The sequence below is a fragment of the Thamnophis sirtalis genome, unplaced genomic scaffold, assembly GCF_051295495.1.
Source record: "Thamnophis sirtalis isolate CommonGarterSnake01/CBP01778 unplaced genomic scaffold, rThaSir2_p1.2 scaffold_8, whole genome shotgun sequence".
NCBI classification, from domain to species: domain Eukaryota; kingdom Metazoa; phylum Chordata; class Lepidosauria; order Squamata; family Natricidae; genus Thamnophis; species Thamnophis sirtalis.
In genome coordinates this window covers 64,747,131-64,771,465 of record NW_028261388.1, presented here as the reverse complement: position 1 = coordinate 64,771,465, position 24,335 = coordinate 64,747,131, and the positions used below count along the sequence as shown (strand labels likewise).

The 24,335-nt window shown below is 44.1% G+C and overlaps 1 protein-coding gene across 6 annotated transcripts in view; it reads right to left on the bottom strand.

Moving 5' to 3' along the window:
- DMD (dystrophin) overlaps nt 1-24,335 on the bottom strand; it is a 1,286,665-nt gene that overhangs the window by 446,094 nt on the left and 816,236 nt on the right. For all 6 annotated transcript variants that reach the window (XM_087721810.1, XM_087721811.1, XM_087721815.1 and 3 more), the window contains exon 50: nt 3,941-4,143. In XM_087721810.1, the coding sequence (XP_087577936.1) occupies nt 3,941-4,143 (203 nt within the window). The remainder of the gene's footprint in view (nt 1-3,940; nt 4,144-24,335) is intronic.

Below are 24,335 nucleotides of genomic sequence, written 5' to 3'. Positions count from 1 at the left end.
ATTTCAATCGAGTGAATTGGCAATTTGCAAAAAATGCAAACAGGAGAGCATTTTTTACAATCAATTAAAGCAGGAACAAACAGCTCAAATCATAGTCAATGGAAGCTTAACAGATCCATTTAAAATCGAGAAAGGTACAAGGCAGGGTTGTCCCTTATCCCCATTACTGTTTATCATAACTCTGGAACTATTGTTGAACAAAATACGGGGTTCAGATGGTTTACAGGGAATCAAATTTAGGCATCAAGAATATAGAGTACATGCTTTTGCAGATGATTTGGTTATAACATTAACTGAACCACAGGAATCTAGTAAGGTTTTAATGAATATGATTAATCAATATGGCCAAGTGTCCAGATTTAAAATAAATTTAGGGAAAACAAAGATGCTAGTTACAAATATGAACACTAAACAAAGGGAAGAATTAGAAGGAATGACAGGATGTGAAATAGTTAAAAAGGTTAAATATTTAGGAGTCTATATTTCAACCTCAAATGGGAAGCTATATAAGTATAATTATGAACCATTATGGCACAGCATACAGACAGAGATGAAAAATTGGGAGAAATTACAATTATCTCTGCTGGGAAGAATAGCAGCAGTGAAAATGAATATTCTACCTAAATTTTTATTTCTTTTTCAAATGATACCAATACTTTAAAAAGATGCAAATTTGCTTGAATGTCAGAAGGGCATTAATAAATTTGTATGGGCAGGGAAGAAGCCGAGAATAAAACTAAAAATAATGCAAGATGTGCGTGAGAGAGGAGGTTTGAAATTACCCAATTTAAAACTATTATGAAGCAGTAGTTATATCGGTAATTAGTGACTGGATTAATTTAACAGATGATAGAATACTTAATATTGAAGGGCATGATTTGGTATATGGTTGAAGAACCAATAATGTTGGATACATGGGAAAAGATCTGGGTAAGAAATGTAAAGTTTACTGTTCTGTCCCCCCTTCTCCGCTCGTTAACAAACGGCAGGCAGACAAACTTAAAAGGAACTTTCTTTATCAGTTCTTGGCTCAGACTGGCTTTGAGCCCAAAAATAACATAAATACAGTCTCTGACCAGATAACAGAATACAAAACAAATCTCTGTTACAGCAACACAAGTTGAACAAAACGAAAGCAAAGCACTTCTTCCAAAGTCTCTATGAATCAGGGTTACAGAAATCAAAGCACTTCTCCAAGTGTATCTTCTTGAATCAGGATTACAGAAAACAAAGCACTTTTCCAAGTGTATCTTACATAAACCACGATTGATGATCCATCAATGTTGAACGAACCAAGGAACGTTGACTCCTGCAACCAGGGCGTGGCAGCATCCGTCCTTTTATCTCCAAAACCCCACTAACGAGCCCCAGCTGCATCGTTAATCTTGCATTCCGAAAAGACTCACAGAAGACTGCTGCTGAGTCACAACAGTTTACACAAACCCAAAATTTGAGAGAAAACTTTTATAAGATGTTTTATAGATGGCATTTAGATCCTTAAAAACTGGCCTCTATGTATTCAAATTTACAACCTAAATGCCGGAGATGTGATTGTGCTGATGCTACTTACTTTCATCTATGGTGGACTTGTAAAAAGGTTAAAGCATTTTGGATAAAAATATGGTGGATTATGCAAAATGTTCTTTAAAAAAGGATACAGTTTACCCCTCAGTTATTTTTGTTAGATATAATTACTGATTGTACAGTTGTAGAGATTAACCTGATTTTGCATTTAATAACTGCAACTAGACTGCTGGTGGTGCAATACTGGAAGAAGGAAGACTTGCCTACTATTCAAGAATGGACATTGAAAGTAACAAACCTAACTGAGATGGCTAAAATATCAGCATATCTCAAGGACCATTCAAACGAAAGATATAAACTGGAGTGGAGAAGATGGATTGACTATACTCAAAATAAATATGGGACTAAGAAAATTCAGATAGCTTATGACTGAAGAAACAAGGAATGATATAATCTGTTTAGAGCTAGCCTAGCAAGGAGGAGTTAAAGCCCAAATGAAAGATGATATTAACTTTTTTTAAAAGTTTATTTTAGAATGTTTTTGTTAAAGATTTATATCCTGTATTGGTTCTGGGAAGTTGGGGGGGGGAAGTGTGGGGGTGGGGTGGGGGGAGGGAAGTAAATATTTGTAAAAGTTTTTTTTTCAAAATTCTCAATTAAAAAAAAAAGAAATTAGGGCCACATTTCATCAGATCTTTCCTGATCACCAAAATTATCAACCCAGTAACAGTAGAATTATTCCTTCCAAAGACATTCGGGAAAGTCCATCCAGTGTTTCACATTAGTTACTCAAACAAGAAGTAATCTCACAATTCAGACCATATGCACCTACACCTCCTGTTCCTTTCATGATAGAAGGCGGACAACATTTTGAAATTAAGGAAGTCCTGGACTCTAGGACCCACAGGGGGAAAACCCAATACTTTGTTGCTTGGAAGCATTCACCTTCAGCCCAAAATGAATGGGTAGCGAAACACCATGTTAGGGCCCCTGCCCTATTGAAAAAATTTCACTCCCAATACCCTGACAAACCTTGTTAAAATACTATGATGCAATTTCTTTTCCTATTTTTTCACAGGTGGATCTCTCCTTTTTCTAAAGAACGGCAGCATGTCAGAGCCAAGGTGGCGCAGTGGTTAAATGCAGCACTGCAGGCTACTGCTAGATCAGCAGGTCAGCGGTTCAAATCTCACCAGCTCAGGGTTGACTCAGCCTTCCATCCTTCCGAGGTGGGTAAAATGAGGACCCAGATTGTTGGGGGCAATATGCTGACTCTCTGTAAACCGCTTAGAGAGGCCTGAAAGGCCTATGAAGCGGTATATAAGTCTACTGCTATTGCTATTGCTATCTCTAAAAGTGATACTGCCATTCAATTGGGAGGAGGGGAGCCTTGGAGTTAAATCATTAGCTACATCTGAAACAACTGAGTTTTACAACTTTACAACTGGTTTCCTGTCACCGGGAGATAGCCATGGGAACATGTGTTTAGGGCAAGAGAGTTAAGGAAGCATCTTTACACTTGTCTATTGGTCAGAATCTGCATTCAGACAAAGGGGAGGGAGTCATTATCAGATTAATCCCATTTGCATGACCTAAAGGTTTTTAGATGCTGCTTTGCCTCTAATGGTTTCCATCCTGCCTGATTAAAGGTTCCTTTTGAAATAATCCGTTTCAAGAGTCTTTACTTTCTCAAGTTAGGAGAGGAGTCATTACAGAATGCTTTACACTAGAAAAAAATAACTGTTACATAACAAAACAAAACAAAAGCCAAAACAAAGCACCATATAATTTTAAAACAATTGCTAGAACTTTAGGAAGTTGTGATCATGTAAACTGTAGCTTTTATACTGAACAGCATTAGATTTGAAAGGCGTAATTATTTTTAAATAAATTATTAAATAAATTATTTTATTGATTTTACAGTAGAGATATATACATTATATATCTTTTGTTTTACAAAGATAACTAGCATTATTTGCTAACAAAACACATATTAATAGTATGCTCTTTAAAAAAAAGGATTGAAAATATTTTTAATAATAGAATTTTAACTTTTTAAAAAAGATATTCCAACATACAAAGGCAAAGAATAATTTACATGCATTATTTAGTTTCCAACATATATAGTTTCTGAAGATAATTTGGCATGGAATCCAAATGAAAGGAAAATTGTTCCATTAGAAAAAATTACATATTGCAACAAATTACATATTTTGTGTCTGTGATTATTATTTTTATTTATACTCTTTGCAAATATTTAAATACTAATATGAAAAACCCAAATCAGAGTTCTATTTAAAACAGGTTTGCTAAAAAATTAATTCAAAAGATTTTAGGTTTTTTTTACATTTGTAGATATGGTATTTGGTATTTGTGCTAATACATAGAAAAATCAGTGTCTAAATATTTTACATACCTTTTGTTTGATGATCATGTCATTGATTTCATCAAGATCACTGACATTAACTATATGGGATTGTATCACTCGATCCAACAGAGAAAGCCAGTCATTGAGATCTGCCCATGCCTTATTGAAATCAGCCAGGGCTGGTACCTCTAGAAGCAAAGATGATGGCATTTCTTGTTTGGAGATAGTAGTTTCCTTGGATACTAGAGTTTCTGTAACCACAGTAACAGTTTGGTTAAGAAATTACTGTCAAAGGGAAAATGTGTTAATACATTTATTTGTAATGGAAATCATGTTTGCATTATTATTTATTTCAATTGCCCTCATTAGCAGTGTAGTCAGCTTTTTGTTTTGTTTTAATAATTAACATGTATTTATGTGATTTGGGCATAGTGATAGCCCTTTAAAATGGCTTTTTGCTGGAGAAAAAGAAAGTAAAACTTAATTTGCAGATCAAACAATTAAATTATTCTATTTCTCCATAGCCTTTTGACCTTCTTAAACCTGGATTTTTTAAAATTGCCATATCACCATGGAAAACTTTAACTAGCTTCTGATTTCCAACTGACAAACTGACTCTCTAGCACTATTTCCATTATGATATGTACAGAAAGATGAACAGATTCAAGAGGGGTTGGGGACAGACTTAGAGCCCAACTACTTTCCCTAAGAGTAGCTATTTAGGTTTAGGCTTATTTTCAAGTATAAATGTAAATATAACCTTCAAATTGATCAGAGACATATCTAGCCCCATTTTATTGTATAAAAAGATTTTGTTTCACAAACTGCAGCCCAACAGATGTATTTATTTATTTATCATATTTATATATTATTCTTAACATTTCTTCCCATGATTACAGTAAAAATTCAGAAACATTAGAGTTTCCTAAAAACAGTAACAACTACAACAACAGTATCACATAAAAAGTAAGCATTTCCTAAATTTGGAATTATATGACATGGCCCTTTCATGGAAATCTGAAACTAAGTTTATAGACCATTTCAAAATTGTCTAACAGTAGTAGGGACTTCAAATACTACTTTATAAGTATACATAAAGCTGACACCAGCCAGAGCATACAACTCAAAGAAGTAGTGCAAGATTGGAAGATGTGGAGAGACATGGCCCATAGAATCGCCAAGAATCTGACAAAACTGAATGGATATTATCATCATGTATATATGTGATGCCCAAAGAACACCCAAATAAACATGTAATAAATATAAACTATGTGAATGACTAGAGGAAAAAGTAAAGAATCTAGAGACAACTCCAACCTATGCAAAAAAGCTATACTGAAATTGAAGCAAATAATGAATAACTCCCAAGAATTTGATCCTGCTGATAAACGCTTGGAGGAAGACAAATGGAAGTATGTCACACATAGAAGGAAACACAATAATCAACTGCCCAATTTAACTCAACCAGAAACAACCCCATTAAAACTGATCAATCAATTTCTTCCTCTAGATGAAAATAGACAGGCCCACACACCCTCTCAAAGAAAACATGCAAACATCTACAAAAGAGACATAATCAAATATCTCTTAAAAAGCCACATCAACAAACACACCTGAGATGAAGACTGGAAGCGAGACAATCAGAAAATCCATGGGCTCTAAAGAGCTTCATGTAAATTCTGGCTGACAAACTGCTGCTGGGAATTTTCGGATCAGAACTTTTCTGTAGGGAAAGTGAAGAAGGAGCTGCATCTCAATAGACCAGGAAGAACATAACTGGTTCCTTGCAGGTCAGAGATTAGCTCTCTGAATTGGCGGCAGGAAAGGCGGCATTGTAAAATGGCTGCTACAAAGCTACGGCATCTGGACTAAGCATTGAGCAGGAGCGGTGATTGGAAGGAGTGTTGAGATCTGGTGAGAAGATTTAAATAACCAACTGATACAAATCAGAATTTGGAAACAGGAAAGAACCTTTTGAGTAGAAAATAATATTAACAGAAAGATTGGAAATTTGGCAAAAAGGGAAGAAAAAGAAGGGAAAAAATTGTGGTTTAAATCATTAAGCCCAAAGAGAATTGCTTGTTTTAAATAACTTGGAGATAGAAATGAGAATTGTCAAACCCATTGAAATACAAAGCTTTGAATTTGGATTTGAAAAGACTGTTTTTAAAAGAGATTAATTGACATTTGGGAACCTCACAGAAAAGAAGGAGGGGGAACAGAGGATAAATATCGATACTAAGGAGACTTGCTTTATTCTAATATGTTCTAATTTACACATCTTAAGCACATCTTTTACCTCTTTTAACTAGAGGTAAAAAATAATAAGAGGAAAAATCAAGAAGAAATGTTGTTTCTCCCGTTTGCAATTTTATCTTTTTTTGATTTAAAACCTCCAAGATGTACCTTTGAAAATCATTGAGTTGAAAGAATAGAGGAATGGAGCCATTTGCAGGAGGGAAGAAAACACTAACCGAATAACAAAGAAAGCAAAATGTCACCATTTAAGGAGGTTTTGATTTTGCACAGATCATTTAATTTTGCATCTGGACAGCTGTGGAAGAAAAGAAGAAGACACTTCTTTTTTTCTTTTTAGCTGAACTGGAATATTGGAACTGGATTAGAATTGGAAAATAAGAAGAAACTGTGGAACTGAAATTATAATTATATGACTGAGATTTATTATAAAAGGGCAAAAACTGTAGATTTTAAACTGGACACTATGAAAAGTTGAGAATTTAAAGAAATACGTGAGATTATAAAAAATATGCACGAGTCACTAAAATTAAAATTAAATAAAATTCTGAATTTAAAAATTGAGGAGAAACAAGAAGTGAGGGAAGAAAAGGGGAAAAAAAAAGTGGAGCTACAGAAAAAGCAATAAAAACAAAAAAAACAGACAAAGTTTTTCACTGGGTTTGACAGTGGCACAGGGAAAATTTAAAAGGGGGGATATGTCCCAACAAAGAAAGGGAATGGGATTATAGAAGAAAGGAAATGGCCAGACAGGCATAGAGAAGAAAGGAGTGATAAGAGAAAAGAGGGTAAGAAGACAGGGAGACAGATAACTTTGAGGGGGAAACGCCAAAAGATGCAACAGAGGTTGATGAAAAAGTCAGGGAAGGAAGAATATACAGCCAGTAGAAAGAAAAAGCAGAGGCTTAGAGTTTGGGATAAAAGGCTCACTAAGAAGAAGTGGAAAGGATAAGGGGGGAAGAGAAGATTGACAGGAGAGAGGAAGAAAGGAAGCATACACATATGTATACAGAAGTACATATATTAATATGAATGATTAGCTAATTGGATATTTAGAAATTGCTATGTGGAGAATATAAAGGAGAGGTATGTGATTTGTTCTTTTACATGATAGTTAAACTGATTTGCTAATTGATTGAATAACAAGGATGATAATGAAAAGATATTTAAATATAAGTTAAAATATTTGGAATATAGATATATATATAGAACTTTTAAGGAGATGAATATAAGTGAGATGCATATTGCCTGCCATGTTAAATAGCAGATTAATGGAATGTAATAAGCATTGAATAGCAAGGATTGTAACTAAAAGATAATTAAATGTAAACTAAGTAAAGATGTGGGGAAAACTTGAAATATATTTGTAATGGAAAAATTACTGAGATTATAAAGAGAGAACTAAAAACTTGGCCTAGGCCCAGAGCAGCCGAAGCCGAGAGCGGGTTTGGATTCCCCTTGCAGCGCACATAGAAGGACCGTTCAGGTAAGTCAACGGTCATTCTCCTGTGCGCTGCTTGGGGAATTCAAGCATGGGACATGCCAAAGTAGTACACTTCATGGGCAGGAGCGAGGCTGGTCTGGTCCTGTAGCTGAAGAAGCTACACTTTGCAGCACGCGCTGTCCAAAGGATGCCTCAGCCGAGGCATAAACGTCCACCTTGTAGTGATAGATAAAGGGTGATGGCGATGACCAGGTCGCTGCCCTGCAGATGTCTTCCACCAAGGCCTGCGTTGCCCAGGCCGCTGTCGCAGCTGCACTCCTGGTAGAATGGGGAGTGATACGACTGGAAACTGGTCGGGACTGGCAGTCATAGGCTAGGGCAATACACACCTTCAATCAGTGGCCGATGGTATGCGATGATGCCTTGTGGCTCATGGTGGCAGGTTGGAAGGACACGAACAGGGTCTCCATCCTTCTGAACGACGCAGTGTGTCTCACATAGCGGCAAAGTGAATGACGAACGTTGAGATGATGCCAACGCCATTCTCGGGGGTGAGATGGCCGTGGACAGAAATCTGGGAGAGTGATTTCTTGGGACCTGTAGAACCATGAGTTGACTTTCGGAATAAAGGTCAGGTCCAAATGTAATACAACCTTGCTCGGATGGAAGTTGCAGAGGTCGCCTCGGACGGATAGCGCCACCAACTTGGACACACACCGGGCCGATGTAATGGCTACCAAAAAGGCAGTCTTAAGAATCAGTAACCTGAGGGAGATGGTCCGAATAGGCTCAAATGGAGCCGCCGTAAGAGTATTTAGTACTAGGGAGAGATCCCAGGTGGGATAGCAATGAACAATAGGCGGGCTAAGGTTTGCCAGTTCCTTCAGGAAGGGCTGTCCCCCCCCCCAGGTGTTGAGCTAGGGGTTGGCCTTGCCCACTGCCAATTATGGTAGAGAGAGTTGCAATTTGACAGCAGAGGGTGTTAGGTGTTAGTCCTTTGTCCATGTCCATCTGTAGGAAGTCCAATACCTGTGGTATGATCTCCCCGGTTGGGTCCTCATCCATTGCCTGACACCATCTGCAGAATGCTCTCCAGGTAGCTTTGTAAATGCTGGTTGTTGATGGGTGGTGAACCGCCTGGATTGTGGAGATGACCTTATCAAAGAAATGCTGCTGACTCAGGATCGCCCACTCAGGTGCCACACGGTTAACTGTAACAGCTGTGGATTCGGGTGGATGAGAGCTTCTTGCGAGAGGAATATCCGGTTGTCCGGAATTCTTCATGGGAGAGAGACAGACAGATGGACAAGGTCCACGTACCAGGGGCATCGTGGCCACATCAGCGCGACCAGCAGCACTTCCGCCTGATCTGTCAGAATCTTCTGGATGACCAGCGGCACAATTGACAGAGGCAGGAAGGCATAAAGGAGGCTCACCAGCCAAGGGCTTCAGAGAGTATCGGTGCCTTCCACTCCTGGTACCTGGAACCTGGTGTAATAATGTGGCAGGTGTGTGTTATTGGGTTGGGCGAAAAGATCCACCTGCGGATGGCCGAAGTGGCAGGACAGTTCTAGGAACAGGGCTGGGTGCAAGCGCCACTCCGCCTGATCCACCATGGCCCTGCTCAGCCAGTCTGCTTGGACGGTCACAGTGCCCAATATGTGTTCCACTCGGACTGACAACAGATGGTTCTTCACCCAGTGGTGTAGGTGTTCTGCTTCCATCATCAGGGCTTTGGACCTTGTGCCCCCTTGACGGTTGACATGCACCTTGGAGGCCATGTTGTTGGTGAGTATCAGTATATGGTTGGAGGTGACCATGTCTCAAAACGTGCAGAGGGCTAGGCAGATGGTCCATAGCTCCAGCCAATTGATGCTGTTGTTCAGCTCCTGGACAGTCCGCACATTCCTGCGCTACTCGATTCAGGGCGTGGGCCCCCCACCCAAATTGGCTCACATCCATGGCAACCACAATCTGCTCTGGTTCCTTGAAAAGGCATCACTTGAGGATGCGGGACGACAACCACCAACAGAGCAATAGGGACATCTTGGTCGGTAAGCGAATTCTGGTCAGAGAGTGACTGGTGTGAGCCCTTTGGAATGGGAGTTGATACCACTGTGGTCGTGCGTGGAACCATGCCCAAGGTACAACATCTATGCAAGATATCATCTTCCCTAGAAGTTGGGACAATACCGCAAGGGAAGGTGACCTCTGCTTGAGCACTTGACTCACCAAGGATTGCAGGCTCTGCTGTCTCTCCCTCGAGAGAGCGACCACACAAGTCTCCAAGTTGATGATTGTCCTGAGATATAGCAGGGACGTGGTCGGGTGCAGATGGTTCTTCGGAAAGTTCAGCACGAATCTGTGATCCTGTAGGGTGTCGATCATCAGCTGTAAGTCACGATAGGCCTAGTTCCGGGAAGACGATAAGATTAAGATGTCGTCGAGATAACAATTGACTTTTATGGGAACCTACCTCAGCGAGGCTGCGACCACCGCTAGCAGTTTGGTGAAGGCCCACGGGGCTGATGATAGGCCGAATGGTAAAACGTGGTACTGGAAATGATGCCCCATGAAGTGGAAGCGCAGAAACCTTCGATGGGCAGGATGCATTGGAACGTGCAAGTAGGCATCCTTGATGTCGATGGAGGTGAGGAGATCACCTTGGCGAATGCTCGCCAGAATACTCTTGAGTGATTGCATTTTGAATTTTTGGTATTTGAGGTAAAAATTGAACCGTTTCAAGTCTAGGATGGCCCGCCATCCTCCCGAGGCCTTGGGAACTAGGAAGAGTATGGAGTAGAAACCTATACCCTCCTGTCTCCTTGGCACCTGTTCTATTGCTCTGATGGAAATGAGATGCTGATTTCCCTGTCCATCAGGCGCCACTTTACCTGGCACCTGGGTACCAGACATTTGATGAAATGTCTCAGGGGAATGGCCAGGAACTCCAGAGTGAGGCCCAGCCTCACAGTCTGAAGAGCCCAGGCGTTGGAGGTTGTGGCTTCCCATTGGCGAACGAAGGTAGTTAAGCGCCCGCCAATAGGGCCAACCTCTAGCGAGTCACCGGTACCTATGAAAGGACCGGTTGTTGATGCCATAAAAGGGCCGCCGAGCCTGGGCCTGTTGTTGGTGCTGGTTCCTACCTCTGTCCCTAGTGTTGGACCTGTCCTGAAACCTGTCCTGGGACTGGGAAAAAGATCTATTAGATAGGGGGGTATAGCGGAGGGATGAGTACCCCGACTCCCCAAAATGAAAGGGCTGCCTTCAAGGGTACGGTTGTTGCCTCCAATCCATGCGCCTAGCAGTCGAAGGCAGCACCTTTCACTTGTCCTTCATTTCAATCAGTATAGGATCCAGTGCTGCACCAAATAGGGAACCGCCCTTGAAGGGGGTGGAGGCAAGGCACCATTTGGATCGTATGTCTGCCTGCCAATGGTGTAGCCATAACAGGCGACAAGAAGCTATGTTGGATGCCACAGTTCGGGACGCAAACATGGCCGCATTAAGTGTGGCATCCGAGGAGAATTCCAAAGCTGCCACCAGTTTGACCACATCCTGATGAAGGTGCAGGTCATCTGGACCTAACCTCTCCTGTAGCTGTCTCAACCAAACTAAGAAAGTTCTATTGAAGAATGAGGCCGCCGTAGCAGCACGCAATGCCCAGGCAGCCGCCTGGTGCATTTTGCGAATAACAAGCTCCGCCTTGCAGTCCTCAGCCTTCAATCCCTCTGAAATCTAGGATGAAATAAGGGCAGGGGAAGCCATGGCTGCTATTGGTGAATCGACAGTGGAAAACTGTAAAATGGTGTCCAATTCCGGGGTGAAAGCATAAAGCTTTCTTTCTCCATTGCTGGGGGGCAAAACTGCAGTGGGCTGAGCCCACAGTTTCTGGATTACGTCCAGAAACAACTTGGGTGATGGCATAGCCTCCTGTTCTTGTACCTGTTCAGCGAACAAGCGCTCCGTGGGATCAAGGCCCACATCGGTGCTGGCGTGGGTGGTTGCTCTCCCCAAATTGGAGGTGGCTTTGGCTTTGTAAAGAAGAGATTTGAATAGGGTTGGTTTGAAAAGGCCCGAGAAGGGAACTTTATCCTGAACCAAATTATCATCCAATAATTTCAAATCCAAAATCTAACCTTCCTCCCCTAAAACAGACACTTCGTTGTAGCTGGAAGGCAAGGGAGAGGGAGGGCCATCCTGAGAGGTGGCTAAATCCCTGGCAGGATTCACATTTCTAGGACGTTGACTCCTACACTGTAACTCTACATCCACTCTGCTAGATATGGCAGTGGCAATCATGTCCCTAAGCCCAGGGGAGAGATCAAACTCTGGGGTATCCTCCGATCTGCTGCCAGCAGCCGTCAGAGTAAAGGTGGCTGAGGCCCCTGAATGGAAGAGGGCCGGATCTGAGCTGGGCCCCGGAGAATCAGATGAGCTCTGAAGGCCTGAGAAAGGCCCTGCAGTTGTAAGATCCTGAGAGAGGGGAAGGTCTGGAAGCCAACCTTGAATTCCTACTACGCCGGAGGTAGAAGGCCCTTCCGGCAGTAGGATGGGAGTGGGCCTGGGAGTTGAGGGATCTCTAGGCTCGTTCTTTGACTTACTGGTGCACTTAGTGACTCCTGGCAGGAGCTGCTGAAGTGGCCCAGGGTCTGAGGCTGGTGGCCCTGGTGGAAGCCCTGCCCTCTAGATGAGGCCCCAGTGGCATCGGAGGACAACTGAGGAGAGGTGGAAGCCCCAGCGCTGCCCCCGGTAATAGAACGATCCGCCATGCAAGCTAAGTTGAAAGGGCTCAAGCTCATGTTCACTGAATGCCAAATATCGATCGCAATTGAAACAGGAGGCTGTTAGGGATCAAACTCGTGCTCCAGTAGAATGGTGGCGAACCGACCTCGATAGAGTAATGAATCTGGTGATGCTACGTCGCCACAACCAACAGCGAAGGTGGGAAATTCAAATCGTCAAGGCACAAAGGCCATCGCCAGAATGGAGAACGCCTGCCCCGAAGGCTCCGTGAACGCCAAAATCCACTCATCACTTTAACCGAGGAGAAATGAACCCCTTGCAGAGATATTTACTCTGAAGGGAACTCAATCCAGTGAAGTGGAATCCAAGCTGAAATAATAATGATGAATTTGTCTAGCAAGCAGCCGAAATAATAATGAGGAATTGGTCAAGTAACCAAGCTGAAATAATAATGATGAATTTGTGAAATAATAATGATGAATTTGTCTAGTAACCTAGAGAGAATTATTTTGCGTCTCATTAGGCTGGACTGAGTTAAAAAACTGAACCAGTCCAGTCAGAGGATGCATGGCCAGCAATTTACATAACTCAGTCTCTAGGCTAATGGATAAAGTTAACCCATGATTGGATTCCCCAAGCAGCACACAGAAGAATAGCTGTTTTTTATTTGTGCTGATAAATTAAAAAACACAATATAACAAAGGCAACAGTAAAAATATTGGGTTTCTGTCGTGATGGACTCTTGTGACGAGCCGATTGACAGATGATGGGAGCAGTTAGCTTCCTCCCATGATTGGGGCTTACCAGGAGTTGTAAAAATCTAATAGATACCTTTCACTCTGGCTTCGCTGAATACGGATAAGAGCCTGTGGCCTAATGGCTAAGATGTCTGCCTAGTATGTAATATAGCCCAGGTTCAAATCCCAGTAAGGGTATGGCTAGCTGATGAGAGTTGGGTTGACTCAGCCTTCCATCCTTCCGAGGTGGGTAAAATGAGGACCCGGATTATTGTTGGGGGCAATATGCTGACTCTGTAAATTGCTTAGAGAGGGCTGAAAGCCCTATGAAGCGTTATATAAGTCTAACTGCTATTGCTATTACTATTGCTATTTTCTTTTGGATCATTGGTCTGCCACACTTTCTATTATTCTATTATGCATTTTCTATTGTGGGGAAATGGGAGGGGGGATTGTATGGAGTTAGATGATATGTATCCATAACAAAATTCTTTCTAGGAAGCCAAGGTCATCCTTTGTCTTGGCACTTTTGTGCCTGACCGTAACTGAATGGGTGAAAGCTGCCAGCATAGCAGTAGATGATTGGACCATGTGATGGACTTGTGAGTTGAAGGCACCATCTTGAACTTTCAACTGGTTGACAAAACTAGGAAGCCTTAAGATTCAGATTTTCTCAGATGTGTCAACATGACTCTCTTAATAAATTGGACATTTGAGCAATACATTGCTTTGGACTCTGATTTAATTTTGGATGCTATTTGGAACCCTGACATCTGCTGGGTGCAATACTTCAGGCAATTCAAATTCGAGTTGAAGCACAACCCGGGAGGGAAAGATCTACTGGCAGACACGCTGTCTAGGAAATCACAATTTGACAGCCAAAGGAAGGAAGTGGCCCATGCCAGAATTCCTCCCCCACAATCCATTGCACAAGCCATCACCAGAAACAAAACCAGGTGATCATCCAACCCTAGCCAGGACAAGCTGACTGCAGCTTTAAAAGTGGGATTGCCAAGTGACCCTTGGCTCACCAAAAATAAAGACATCCTGACGATGAGGGAGTGGCTGGCCTGGAAGGGATCGAAACTGTACATCCTTGCAAGCTTAAGGCTACAAGTGCTACAATGCAGCCATGACACCAAAATGGCTGGCCACTTGAGATTCCTAAAAAACTTCACCTCACCAGGAGGCAGTTCTTGTGGCTAAAAATGAAAGGTGATGTGGAAGATTACATAAAAAGCTGTGCCACCTGTGCTGCCATGAAAATGAGACCAGGAAAACCTCCTGGCCCCCTTCAGCAGGTGGCGAGCTCTAGCAGATCTTGGGAGGAGATAGCCATGGACAGTTGACCTCCCAGAGAGTGGGGGGGAACACCCTCATTTGGACATCATAGATTTGTTTTCAAAGCAAGTGAAATTTACAGCTTGCTCCAGACTGCTGTCAGCAAAGAAACTAGCCAAGTTGTTCATCAAACATATTTATCGGCTCCATGGAATTCCCTACAGAGTCATCTCTGTATGGTGAGTGCATGTGAGATGTGTGTGATAGAGTGAATGATCCCACTTTTTATTAACCTATTATCATTGTATTCTGTGTTTTTAACTGCTACGTGGAGATTGCTTGGGTGAATGGATGTGCATGTTTGAAAGGACTGGGATTACAGCCTGGTGCCTCCTACACTGAGTGCTATTGCAGAAGTGTTAGGGGGGCCAGGCCTACCCCCAGTCCTAGAATGTTTGATTTAAATGGCCTGCCGGAGAGAGCAGAGGCTACATGGGGGGCGGGAATGGGGTCTATGGGGACGGGTATGGGCCGGAACATTACGGTCATGATGGGGAGGGGCAGGTATGGTGGAAACTTTAGGGCTAGCCATTACTGGGGAAGGAGTGTCCGCTACGTCACAGCGATCTCTCCTTCTGGCCCTATTAGTTCCACTCCAAGGCCAGATGGCGAGAGTTGTCAGGGCCCTGGGCTCAGGCTGTTGTTGCTAAATGCCAGGTCTGTGGTTCATAAGGCTCCCCTCGTCCGGGACTTAATATTAGATGAGGGGGCAGACCTGGCATGTATTACTGAAACCTGGCTGGGCCTGGAGGGAGGAGTCCCCCTCACTGAAATGTGCCCAGAAGGATTTCAGGTGCTTCATCAACCGCGACCCCAGTGAAGGGGTGGGGTAGTGGCTATCATCATCCGAGGGTCATTAGTTAGTCGTAGGATCCCTGCTCCGGAGCTTGTCGAGTGTGAGTCCTTGCTGGTGAAGTTGGATCTTGCAGGTCAAGTGGGTCTGTTGTTAACGTACCTTCCTCCCAACAACGTTGCAACAGCCCTCCCCTCGCTCCTCGAAGCAGTAGCCAAGCTGGCGGTCGAGTTTCCCAGGCTTATGGTGCTGGAGGATTTCAACCTGCCTTCGCTCGGTGGAGACTCTGATGGGGCTCAGGAGTTCATGGCTTCCATGACAGCCATGGACTTGACCCAAGTAATCTGGGGTTCGACTCACTCAGCAGGTCACACACTTGACCTCGTATTCCTCTCGGAGCAGTGGAGGCGTGATTTAGATTTGAGGGGTATTAAGATCTTGCCCTTGTCATGGTCTGATCACTTTCTACTGAGGCTTGACTTTCTGAAACCAATCCCCCACTGTAGGGAGGAGGAACCGATTAGGTGGTTCCGCCCCAGGTGCCTGATGGACCCTATGGGATTTCAGACGGCGCTTGGAGAAATTCCTGAAGCTCTCGTCCACAGTCCGGTGGAGTCCTTAGTCGCTGCTTGGAATATAGCGGTGGCGGGGGCTCTAAACCGGATTGCCCCTTTATGGCCTCTCTGAGGTAGTGGATCCAGGAGGGCTCCTTGGTTCACCGAGGAACTCGGGGAGATGAAGCGCCAAAAAAGATGCCTAGAGCGCCGCTGGAGGGCCAGTAATTCTGAGTCAGACCGAGCACTGATGAGAGCCTATATCAGAGCCTATCTTATGGCAATACGGGTGGCGAAATGTGCACATTTTGCCACCCTTATTGCATCCTCTGAATCGCGCCCAGCCACCTTGTTTAGAATAACCCATTCTAAAGGGAGGGACGCGGATGACCCATTACAAGGTAGAGCTGAGGAATTTGTTCAGTTTCTAACGGATAAAGTCGCTCGGATTCGGACAGACCTGGACTCCAATTGCATGGTACCAGCCGAGGTACCGGGGGAAGGTCTTGAGCGGAGCTTATGGAGCGAGTTTCAACTTGTCGCTCCTGAGGAAGTGGACAAGGCCATGGGAGCAGCGAGTGCCTCCACTTGTATACTGGACCCGTGCCCCTCCTGGCTGGTTTTGACCAGCAGGGAGGTGACACGTGGCTGGATCCAGACGATAGTTAACACCTCTCTCCGGGAGGGATCCTTTCTGCTCCTCTTAAAGGATGCAGTGGTGAGACCCCTCCTGAAGAAACCTTCTCTGGATCCAGCCATTTTGGGTAACTATTGTCCAGTCTCCAAACTCCCCTTTGTAGGGAAGGTTGTTGAGAAAGTGGTGGCCTTTCAACTCCGGCGGTCCTTGGATGAAACCGATTATCTGGATTCCTTTCAGTCAGGATTCAGGCCTGGCTACAGCATGGAAACTGCTTTGGTCGCGCTGATCGATGATCTCTCGAGAGCCAGGGATAGGGGTCATTCCTTATCCTAGTGCTCCTTGACCTCTCAGCAGCCTTCGATACCATCGACCATGGTATCCTTCTGCGATGGTTGCGGGAGGTGGGAGTGGGAGGCACCGTTCTTCGGTGGTTCTCCTCTTACCTCTAGGACAGGTCGCAGTTGGTGTTGGTTGCAGGACAGAGGTCGACCCCTAGGCCCCTCAACTATGGGGTGTCACAGGGTTTGGTCCTGTCCCCACTCCTATTTAACATCTACATGAAGCCACTGGGTGAGATCATGCACCGGCACGGGATTAAGTATCCCCAATATGCGGATGATACACAGTTGTATCTGTCCGCCCCGTGCCAACTCAGTGAAGCGGTAGAAGTGATGTGCCAGTGCCTGGAGGCTGTTAGGGTCTGGATGGGAATGAACAAGCTTGCACTCAATCCCGACAAGACTGAGTGGCTATTGATGCTCCCTCCCAAAGATGGTCCAGCTATTCCATCGCTCAGCCTGGGGGGTGAAATTATACGCCCCCTCAGAGAGGGTTCGCAATTTGGGAGTCCTCCTGGACCCGTAGCTGACTTTAGAACACCATTTGTCGGCTGTGACCAGGGGGGCCTTTTCCCAGATTCGCCTGGTGCACCAATTGCGACCCTACCTGGACTGGGAGGCCCTTCAGATAGTCACTCACGCCCTCGTGACCTCAAGACTGGATTACTGTAACATGCTCTACATGGGGCTGCCCTTGAAGAGTGTTCAAAGACTTCAGCTGGTCCAGAATGCAGCCGCGCGAGCGATTGTGGGTGCACCTCGGTACACCCACGTCACACCTATCCTCCGTGAGCTGCACTGGCTGCCCATTGGTCTCCAGACAACCTTCAAGGTGCTAGTCGTTACTTTTAAAGCCCTACATGGTATCGGACCTGGGTACTTGAGAGACCGCCTCCTGCCGATTACCTCCCAAAGACTGGTTAGATCCCACAGACTAGGTCTCCTCCGAATTCCATCTGCCGGCCAATGCCGGCTGGCAACTCCCCGGAGGAGGGCCTTCTCTGTGGCTGCTCCGGCCCTCTGGAACGATCTCTCCGTCAAAATCCGGACCCTCACCACCCTTCCGGTTTTCTGCAAAGCTACTAAGACCTGGTTGTTCTGGCAGGCCTGGGGCTGTTGAATTTTCCAGCCCCATCCGAGGTATGAATGTTGCTGTTTTTTTAAATTGTCTGTCTTTTTACTTTTATTTTGTACCCCCTCCCCCCAGATTGTTAGCCGCCCTGAGTCTCTCGGGAATAGGGCGGCATACAAATTGAATAAATCTTAACCAAACCTAACCTCTGACAGGGGGGGCCAGTTCACAGTTAAGTTCAGTAGGGAGTTCCTGAAATCAGTTGGATCAATACAAGGACTTAGCTCTGCTTTTCATCCGAGTACGAATTGTGTGGTGGAACAAGAGAACTCAATGGTGGAACAATACATAAGATGTTATGTGGATTACTAACAAGAAAATTGGGTGGACCTGCCCATAGAACTAGCTTACAACAATGCTATGCACAGCAGCACCAGATTTATGCCTTTTGAAATCACAACTGGTATGGAATTTGTTCCCATGCCAGAACTGCTCCAAGAACTTCCTTCTTCAATAACTTTGAGTGGATGGAGTCCCTAAAGAAGGGCTGGGAGAACACTAAAAAAGTGCCAGCAGATGCAGCAGAGGAATACAAGAAACAGGTAGACAAGCATTGTTCTCTCCAACCTCCATTTAGCATAGGAGATTGTCAAGCGTGCCTCATTCAAAATCCAAGAAAAAATAACCCCAACTCCATTTGATTAGAGAAAGGTACTTTTACTGGACGTGAAATGAAAACAGCAAAAGTAAAACAAGATCTGAAGCAAAGAAGCGTGAACTTGTACATATCAAATGTTTGCCCAAAACCCTCCCCCCAGTTAACCCAACCCAATGTCCAATCTCTAGCTCCCAATGGTGTCATGTGGGGTACATCTTCGAATGACCTCATTCAGTTGGTATGCGGAGACAGTTAACCTTGACGAAACCCAAATATGAGCCATCAGCATGCACAGAAGATGGTGAGAACAAAACTCCTTAAGTGATATCTCCTTTAGCACCTATTCCCCCCAAATACCATGAGCCCCCACCCTCCCCATTTTTATGGCAGCTGATAGCAAGCCGGCAAAGTAGAGGCTGACATTCAGCACTCCGGCAGAAAGGATGTCATCGTTAGAGGAAAATATAAAGAAATAACAATAGCAAAACACCTTTTGACACAATCAGGGTTTATCAGGGTATTTAGAATGAAACTTTTGCAAGCGTTTGGGAGCCCTGGCATCGGACTTATTCACCCACTCAAAATGGGAAGCAGGGAAATGTTTCCAGGCTACTAAATACTGTATTTTCCCCCTATTTTTCCTGGAATCCAGGATCTCCTTGACCTCAAAATATTATTCCCCTTCAATAAGGAGAGGGACGGGGGGGAGGGGGTATGAACACATTAAACAAGTATGCTCCAGTTTCCGTAAACTAACATGGACCATGGAATTGATTCTCCTGAAGGTCTTAGGCAATTTCAAGCGCACTGTTCTCGGGTTTACAACTCTAACAATGGGGAAAGGGTCCACATATTTAGGACCAAGTTTCTTCAATTTTTGGGTAGTCTGAAGATGCTTAGTGGATAAAAAAAAACCCTGTCCCCAACCTGGTATCCTTTCGGCTTCACCCTTTTTTATCCGCTTGTTTTTTATGTGCTTGGTGAGCCTCATCTAAGGCTTTGCGAGTCACAGGCCAGAAGTCCTGTCTTTTAATCAAATGCAAGGTTTTCACAAAACCAAAATGTCCAGCCCTTTTCGAACCATGGAACTGTTGGAGGCCAGCACTTTTTAGACTTGCCAGAACATACAGCTTAGCTCCTACTCATGCAAGGCTCTCCCGCATGCTGCACTCATTTGAGTGGGACTTGAACCATTCATCAGATGCCAGTGCTTCCCTCAGTCATTCCGTTAGGTCAGTATCTTCTGCTTTCTCTTGACTCCTGGTGGAGCTGCTAGCTGTTTGTCTGGAATGACCAGATGAATCACCACCAAACTGGCACTGTTGTATACTGGGGTAGCCTGGACAAGGCATCAGCCATAAAGTGTTGTCCCCAGTGAACTTGTTTGGGGGACAATTTCTGTGAGGTTTTTAACGCCTCAAGGTTCTTATGATCAGTCCACACCTCAAATGGGTGCTTAGCCGCCTCGAGGAAATGCCACCAGGTTAGTAGAGCCCACTGGATAGCAAATGCTTCTTTTTCCAAAATGGCCCACCTTCTTTCTGTTTCAGTCAATTTTTGGGATGTGGAAGCACAGGGTTGCAGGTTCCCATCAGCATTCAGTTCAAGTAACACTGCCCCTACTGTCACGTTACTTGAATCTGCTTGGACCAGAAATGATGCATCCATGTTGGAGTATTTTAATACTGGTTCAGCTGCAAAAAGTAATTTCAATTTCTCAAAAGCTGCTTGGCATTCCATTATCCACTTCAAGGGCTGACTGGGCCTTGGCTTGGCTTCTCTATTTGACTTTAGAAGATTTGTGATTGTACTAACTAGATTTGTACTAGCAAACAAGGGGATGAATAGGCAGTAAATATTAGCAAATCCTAAAAAACTTTGTAATTGCTTGCAGGTGCGAGGGACTGCCCAGTCTGTAACTGCCCAGACTTTTTCTGGATCCATTTCAATACCCTCATGTGAAATGCAGTACCCCAAATAGTCAATTTTCTCTTGGTGGAATTCACACTTAGATAATTTGGCATAAAGTTCAGTGGCTCAGAGTTTTTTCAGGACAGAGTGCACGAGTCTTACAAGTTCCTCTAATGTTTCCATGTATATGAAGATGTCATCAAGATAAACTAACACCACCTTATACAGGTATTCATGCAGCACCTCATTAATCAACTGCATAAAAATGGCTGGTGCCCCCTGCAATCTGAATGAGAGTACCCTAAACTGGAAGCCATCCAGAGGGCAGTTGAAAGCAGTCTTCCACTCATCTCCAGCTTTTATCCGCACTCTGTAATATGCTTCCCTTAAGTCCAATTTAGTAAAAAAAATTCCCCTTGGCCAAGTGAGCTAACATGTCTTTCATGAGGGGCAGTAGGTACACGTTTTCCATGCAAATGCCGTTCAAGTTTTTGTAATTTACACATAAGTGAAGACAGCCATCTTTCTTTTCTCTAAATAAAATTGGCACAGCCACCCGCGGCTCAGCTGGTGGATAAACCCCCTTCTTAGGTTTTTATCAATGAAGTTGCATAATTCCTCCAGTTTGTGTGGGGTCATCGAATAAATCTGTGGCTTGGAGAGCTTCACCCCCAGGAGGTATGCTGCAATCAGTGGGGTGGTGGAATGGGAGCTTATCAGAAGCCCTTTCGCTGCAGGCCTCTCTGAGGTCCCAGTATTCCTTGGGATTTTCTCCTCCCCTACAATTTTTTTGCACGAAAATGCAACCAGTTCTGCTAAGGCTCTGGCTCTGTGGGAAGACTTTCTCTCCCTCTTAGCCAGCTGGGCAGAATGGATGTGTAGCAGGTCCTTCCTCCAGTTCACCCGTGGGTTCCATTTCCGTAGCCAAGGTAATCCCAGTATGAGGAGCCGTTCTATCCCTGGGGCGATGATGAAACTTAAAGATTAGTGATCCCCCATCCACATCTCTACCAGTTTGGTTACAAAATGCCCCCCCCCCCAGTGACTGACTCATCCAATTGGCAAAAGGCAATGGGTACTTTCATTGTTCTCAATCTCAGACCCATTTTCTCCACCACCTCTGGGCTAATAACACATCTGGTGGAGCCAGAATCTAAAAGGGCCAGCATCTTCCTCTGTGCCCTGGTTGAGAGTACCTTTAGTTCTACTAGGATGGTTATTTGGCCCATGTTAGGACTTACCCAGGGTCGTCTTCGGAGTCGGTTTCACTTTTTCCTGAAGAAGCTGGGGTTTCCCTCTCATCCTGGCCTGGAGAAGGAAAATCAGTGACTTCCACACCTTTCAGGGCTATTTTGCGGCATTTCCCTGGCTGCCTGTAGGGTTTCTTCCCTGCAGCCAAAGATGGTTTGGGGCCAAGCTTATAGTAGAAATCGGCAGCTTGATGCCCCTCCTTCCCACATTGGAAGCATGTCGTCGATCTTGGCTTGGCTGATTCATTTTTATGAAGAACCACAATCGAGTTAGCTGCAGTGCCTTCCAGCGCCATAGTAACACTTCTCACTTTGGTCGCCTCCAATGGGAAATCCTCATATTCCTGCATGTAATTCCAAACTTGAGCCAAAAAAATCCCAGTGCTTTGGGATCACCTCCATACTTCACTCCCAGAGGAGGAAACTTTGGAATTTGATGCCTTCGCAGAGCTACCCTACCCCTTGGGAGGGGGCTGAGTTCCTGCTGCTCCCTCTCAGTGTGACTTTCTCTCATTCTTTGATTACCCCAAGCCTCTTGTAGATGTTCTAAAGTGTGGGACATCATAAGATCCACTTTTTTGGCTTCCTGCCAGGCAGCCTCTGGTCACCGGCGCCGGGTGGTTGTAACTCCTGCCAGCATCTCCTCAGGATCATTCATTTGTCCCACTCCCAGCAACCATCTGGGTCGGATCAACTTTTCCTCAAGATTCTGTTCAGCCATCCACTCCATTTCCAAGGGAAGAGAGGATCCAGCAGCCCCCATGTCCTCCTGGTCGCTGCAAGAGTTAGACATGTTGATGCAACCCCCACAGAAGCTTTTAACTCTGGGATGGTTGTGAAATGAGATCTTGCTTAATGTCAGGTGTGCTTCATTCAAAATCCAAGAAAGAATAACCCCAGCTTCATTTGATTAGAGAAAGGTACTTTTACCACATATGAAAACAGCGAAAGTGAAGCAAGATCTGAAGGAAAAAAGCGCAAACTTGTACATACCAAACGTTCCCCCCCCCGTTACCCCAACCCAATGTCCAATCTCCATCTTCCAAAGGTGTCATGTAGGGTGCATCTTTGAACAGCCTCATTCAGTTGGTATGCAGAGACAGTTGACCTTGACGAAACCCAAACATGAACCATCAGCATGCACAGAAGATGGTGAGAACAAAACTCCTTAAATGATATTTCCTCCAGCACCTATTTCCCCTCAAATACCATGAGCCCCTCCCCATTTCTATGGCAGCCGGTAAGGTAGAAGCTGACAGAGATAAAGTTTTCCTATCAACTAAGTATATATGGTTCAGATTGCCTAACAAAAAGCTTGGACCTAAATTCTTAGGTCCTTTTCCAATAGTAAAAATAATTAACCTAGTAACAGTTCAACTTAACCTCCCTCGCATTCCTGGGAAAATACAGCCTGTGTTTCATTATAGCCTATTAAAACAAGTGTTTGGTCTAGAATAAGACCTCAAAACCAACCACCTGCTCCTCCTATAGTGATAGTAAAAACTCATTATAAAGTAAAGAAAATTTTAGATTCTAGGCTTTATAAAGGTAGATTACAATATTTAGTACATTGGAATGGGTACCCTTTGTCTGAGGCCACATGGGTTAAAAGTTGGGATGTAAAGGCGGATAGGTTAGTCAAGCAATTCCACAACAAATATCCAAATAAGCCAAAGGGTCCCCCTGGGGGGGTGGAATGGTTAATTATATGATTAACCCTGAGTTATTCTCTTCTGTTGAGGGGGCCCGCCTGTCAGGCTTGGAAGCCATCTTTGTATTGGGCCTCAAGCCTGCCACATATACTGTGGGAAACTGGGAGGGGGAATTGTATGGGACATGGGAGATATGTAGCCATAATAACATTCCTTCTCAGAGAGTCAAGGTCATTTTTGCTCTCTGCACCTGCACCTGGACTAACATGGATGGGAGGAATCTTTTTTCATGGCTGATTGGCGCATGTGGTGGACATGTGAGTGCTGGGGCAGGGTCCTGAACTTTCAACTGGGTGGGGAAAACCTGGAAGCTTTCAGATTCAGTTTTTCCCAGATGTGCCAACACGTCTTCCTTAATAAATTTGAATTTTGAGGAATTCGGAATCTTATTTAATGGAGGATGCTATTTGGAACCCTGACAAAGTGACACAAGAGCCTCAACTTACATGGGATTTATATACATGTACCTAGTATTAAAATATTCAAGTACTCTGTTTATGTCATTGGAAATATCAATTGCTCTTATAACACAGCAGGATAATGTAGGTCAAATTCTCCAAAAGTTGATGGAGGAAAGAAATAAAACATTGGCATTTATTGCTCAATTGGGTACTGGAATATTTTTGAATGAAAAACATAAATTGTGAAATTTCTAACCCTAATCCAATTGTCAGCAGGAATAATTTATTGCTGAGTCAAGGGAACCATAATCACAAATGAGCTACTGGCCTCAGATAACCCACAGTGCTTTTAGTCTATCCTAACATCAGCTGAGTCACCTGCATTATTCTTTGAGAACTAAAACACCTTTACACAAGAACTCCAACAATCTCTTGCCCATAAAACCAATGCACCATGGAGTCAACAATGCATCACTCCAAGCTATGGTTTAAAAAGAACTGTGCTAAGGGCACAAAAAAAAATAACAACTGGTTCTCTGCCTTAATGACCAGCTGGATAGGTGGGGCTCAGTGGTCATGTGACCATGTGG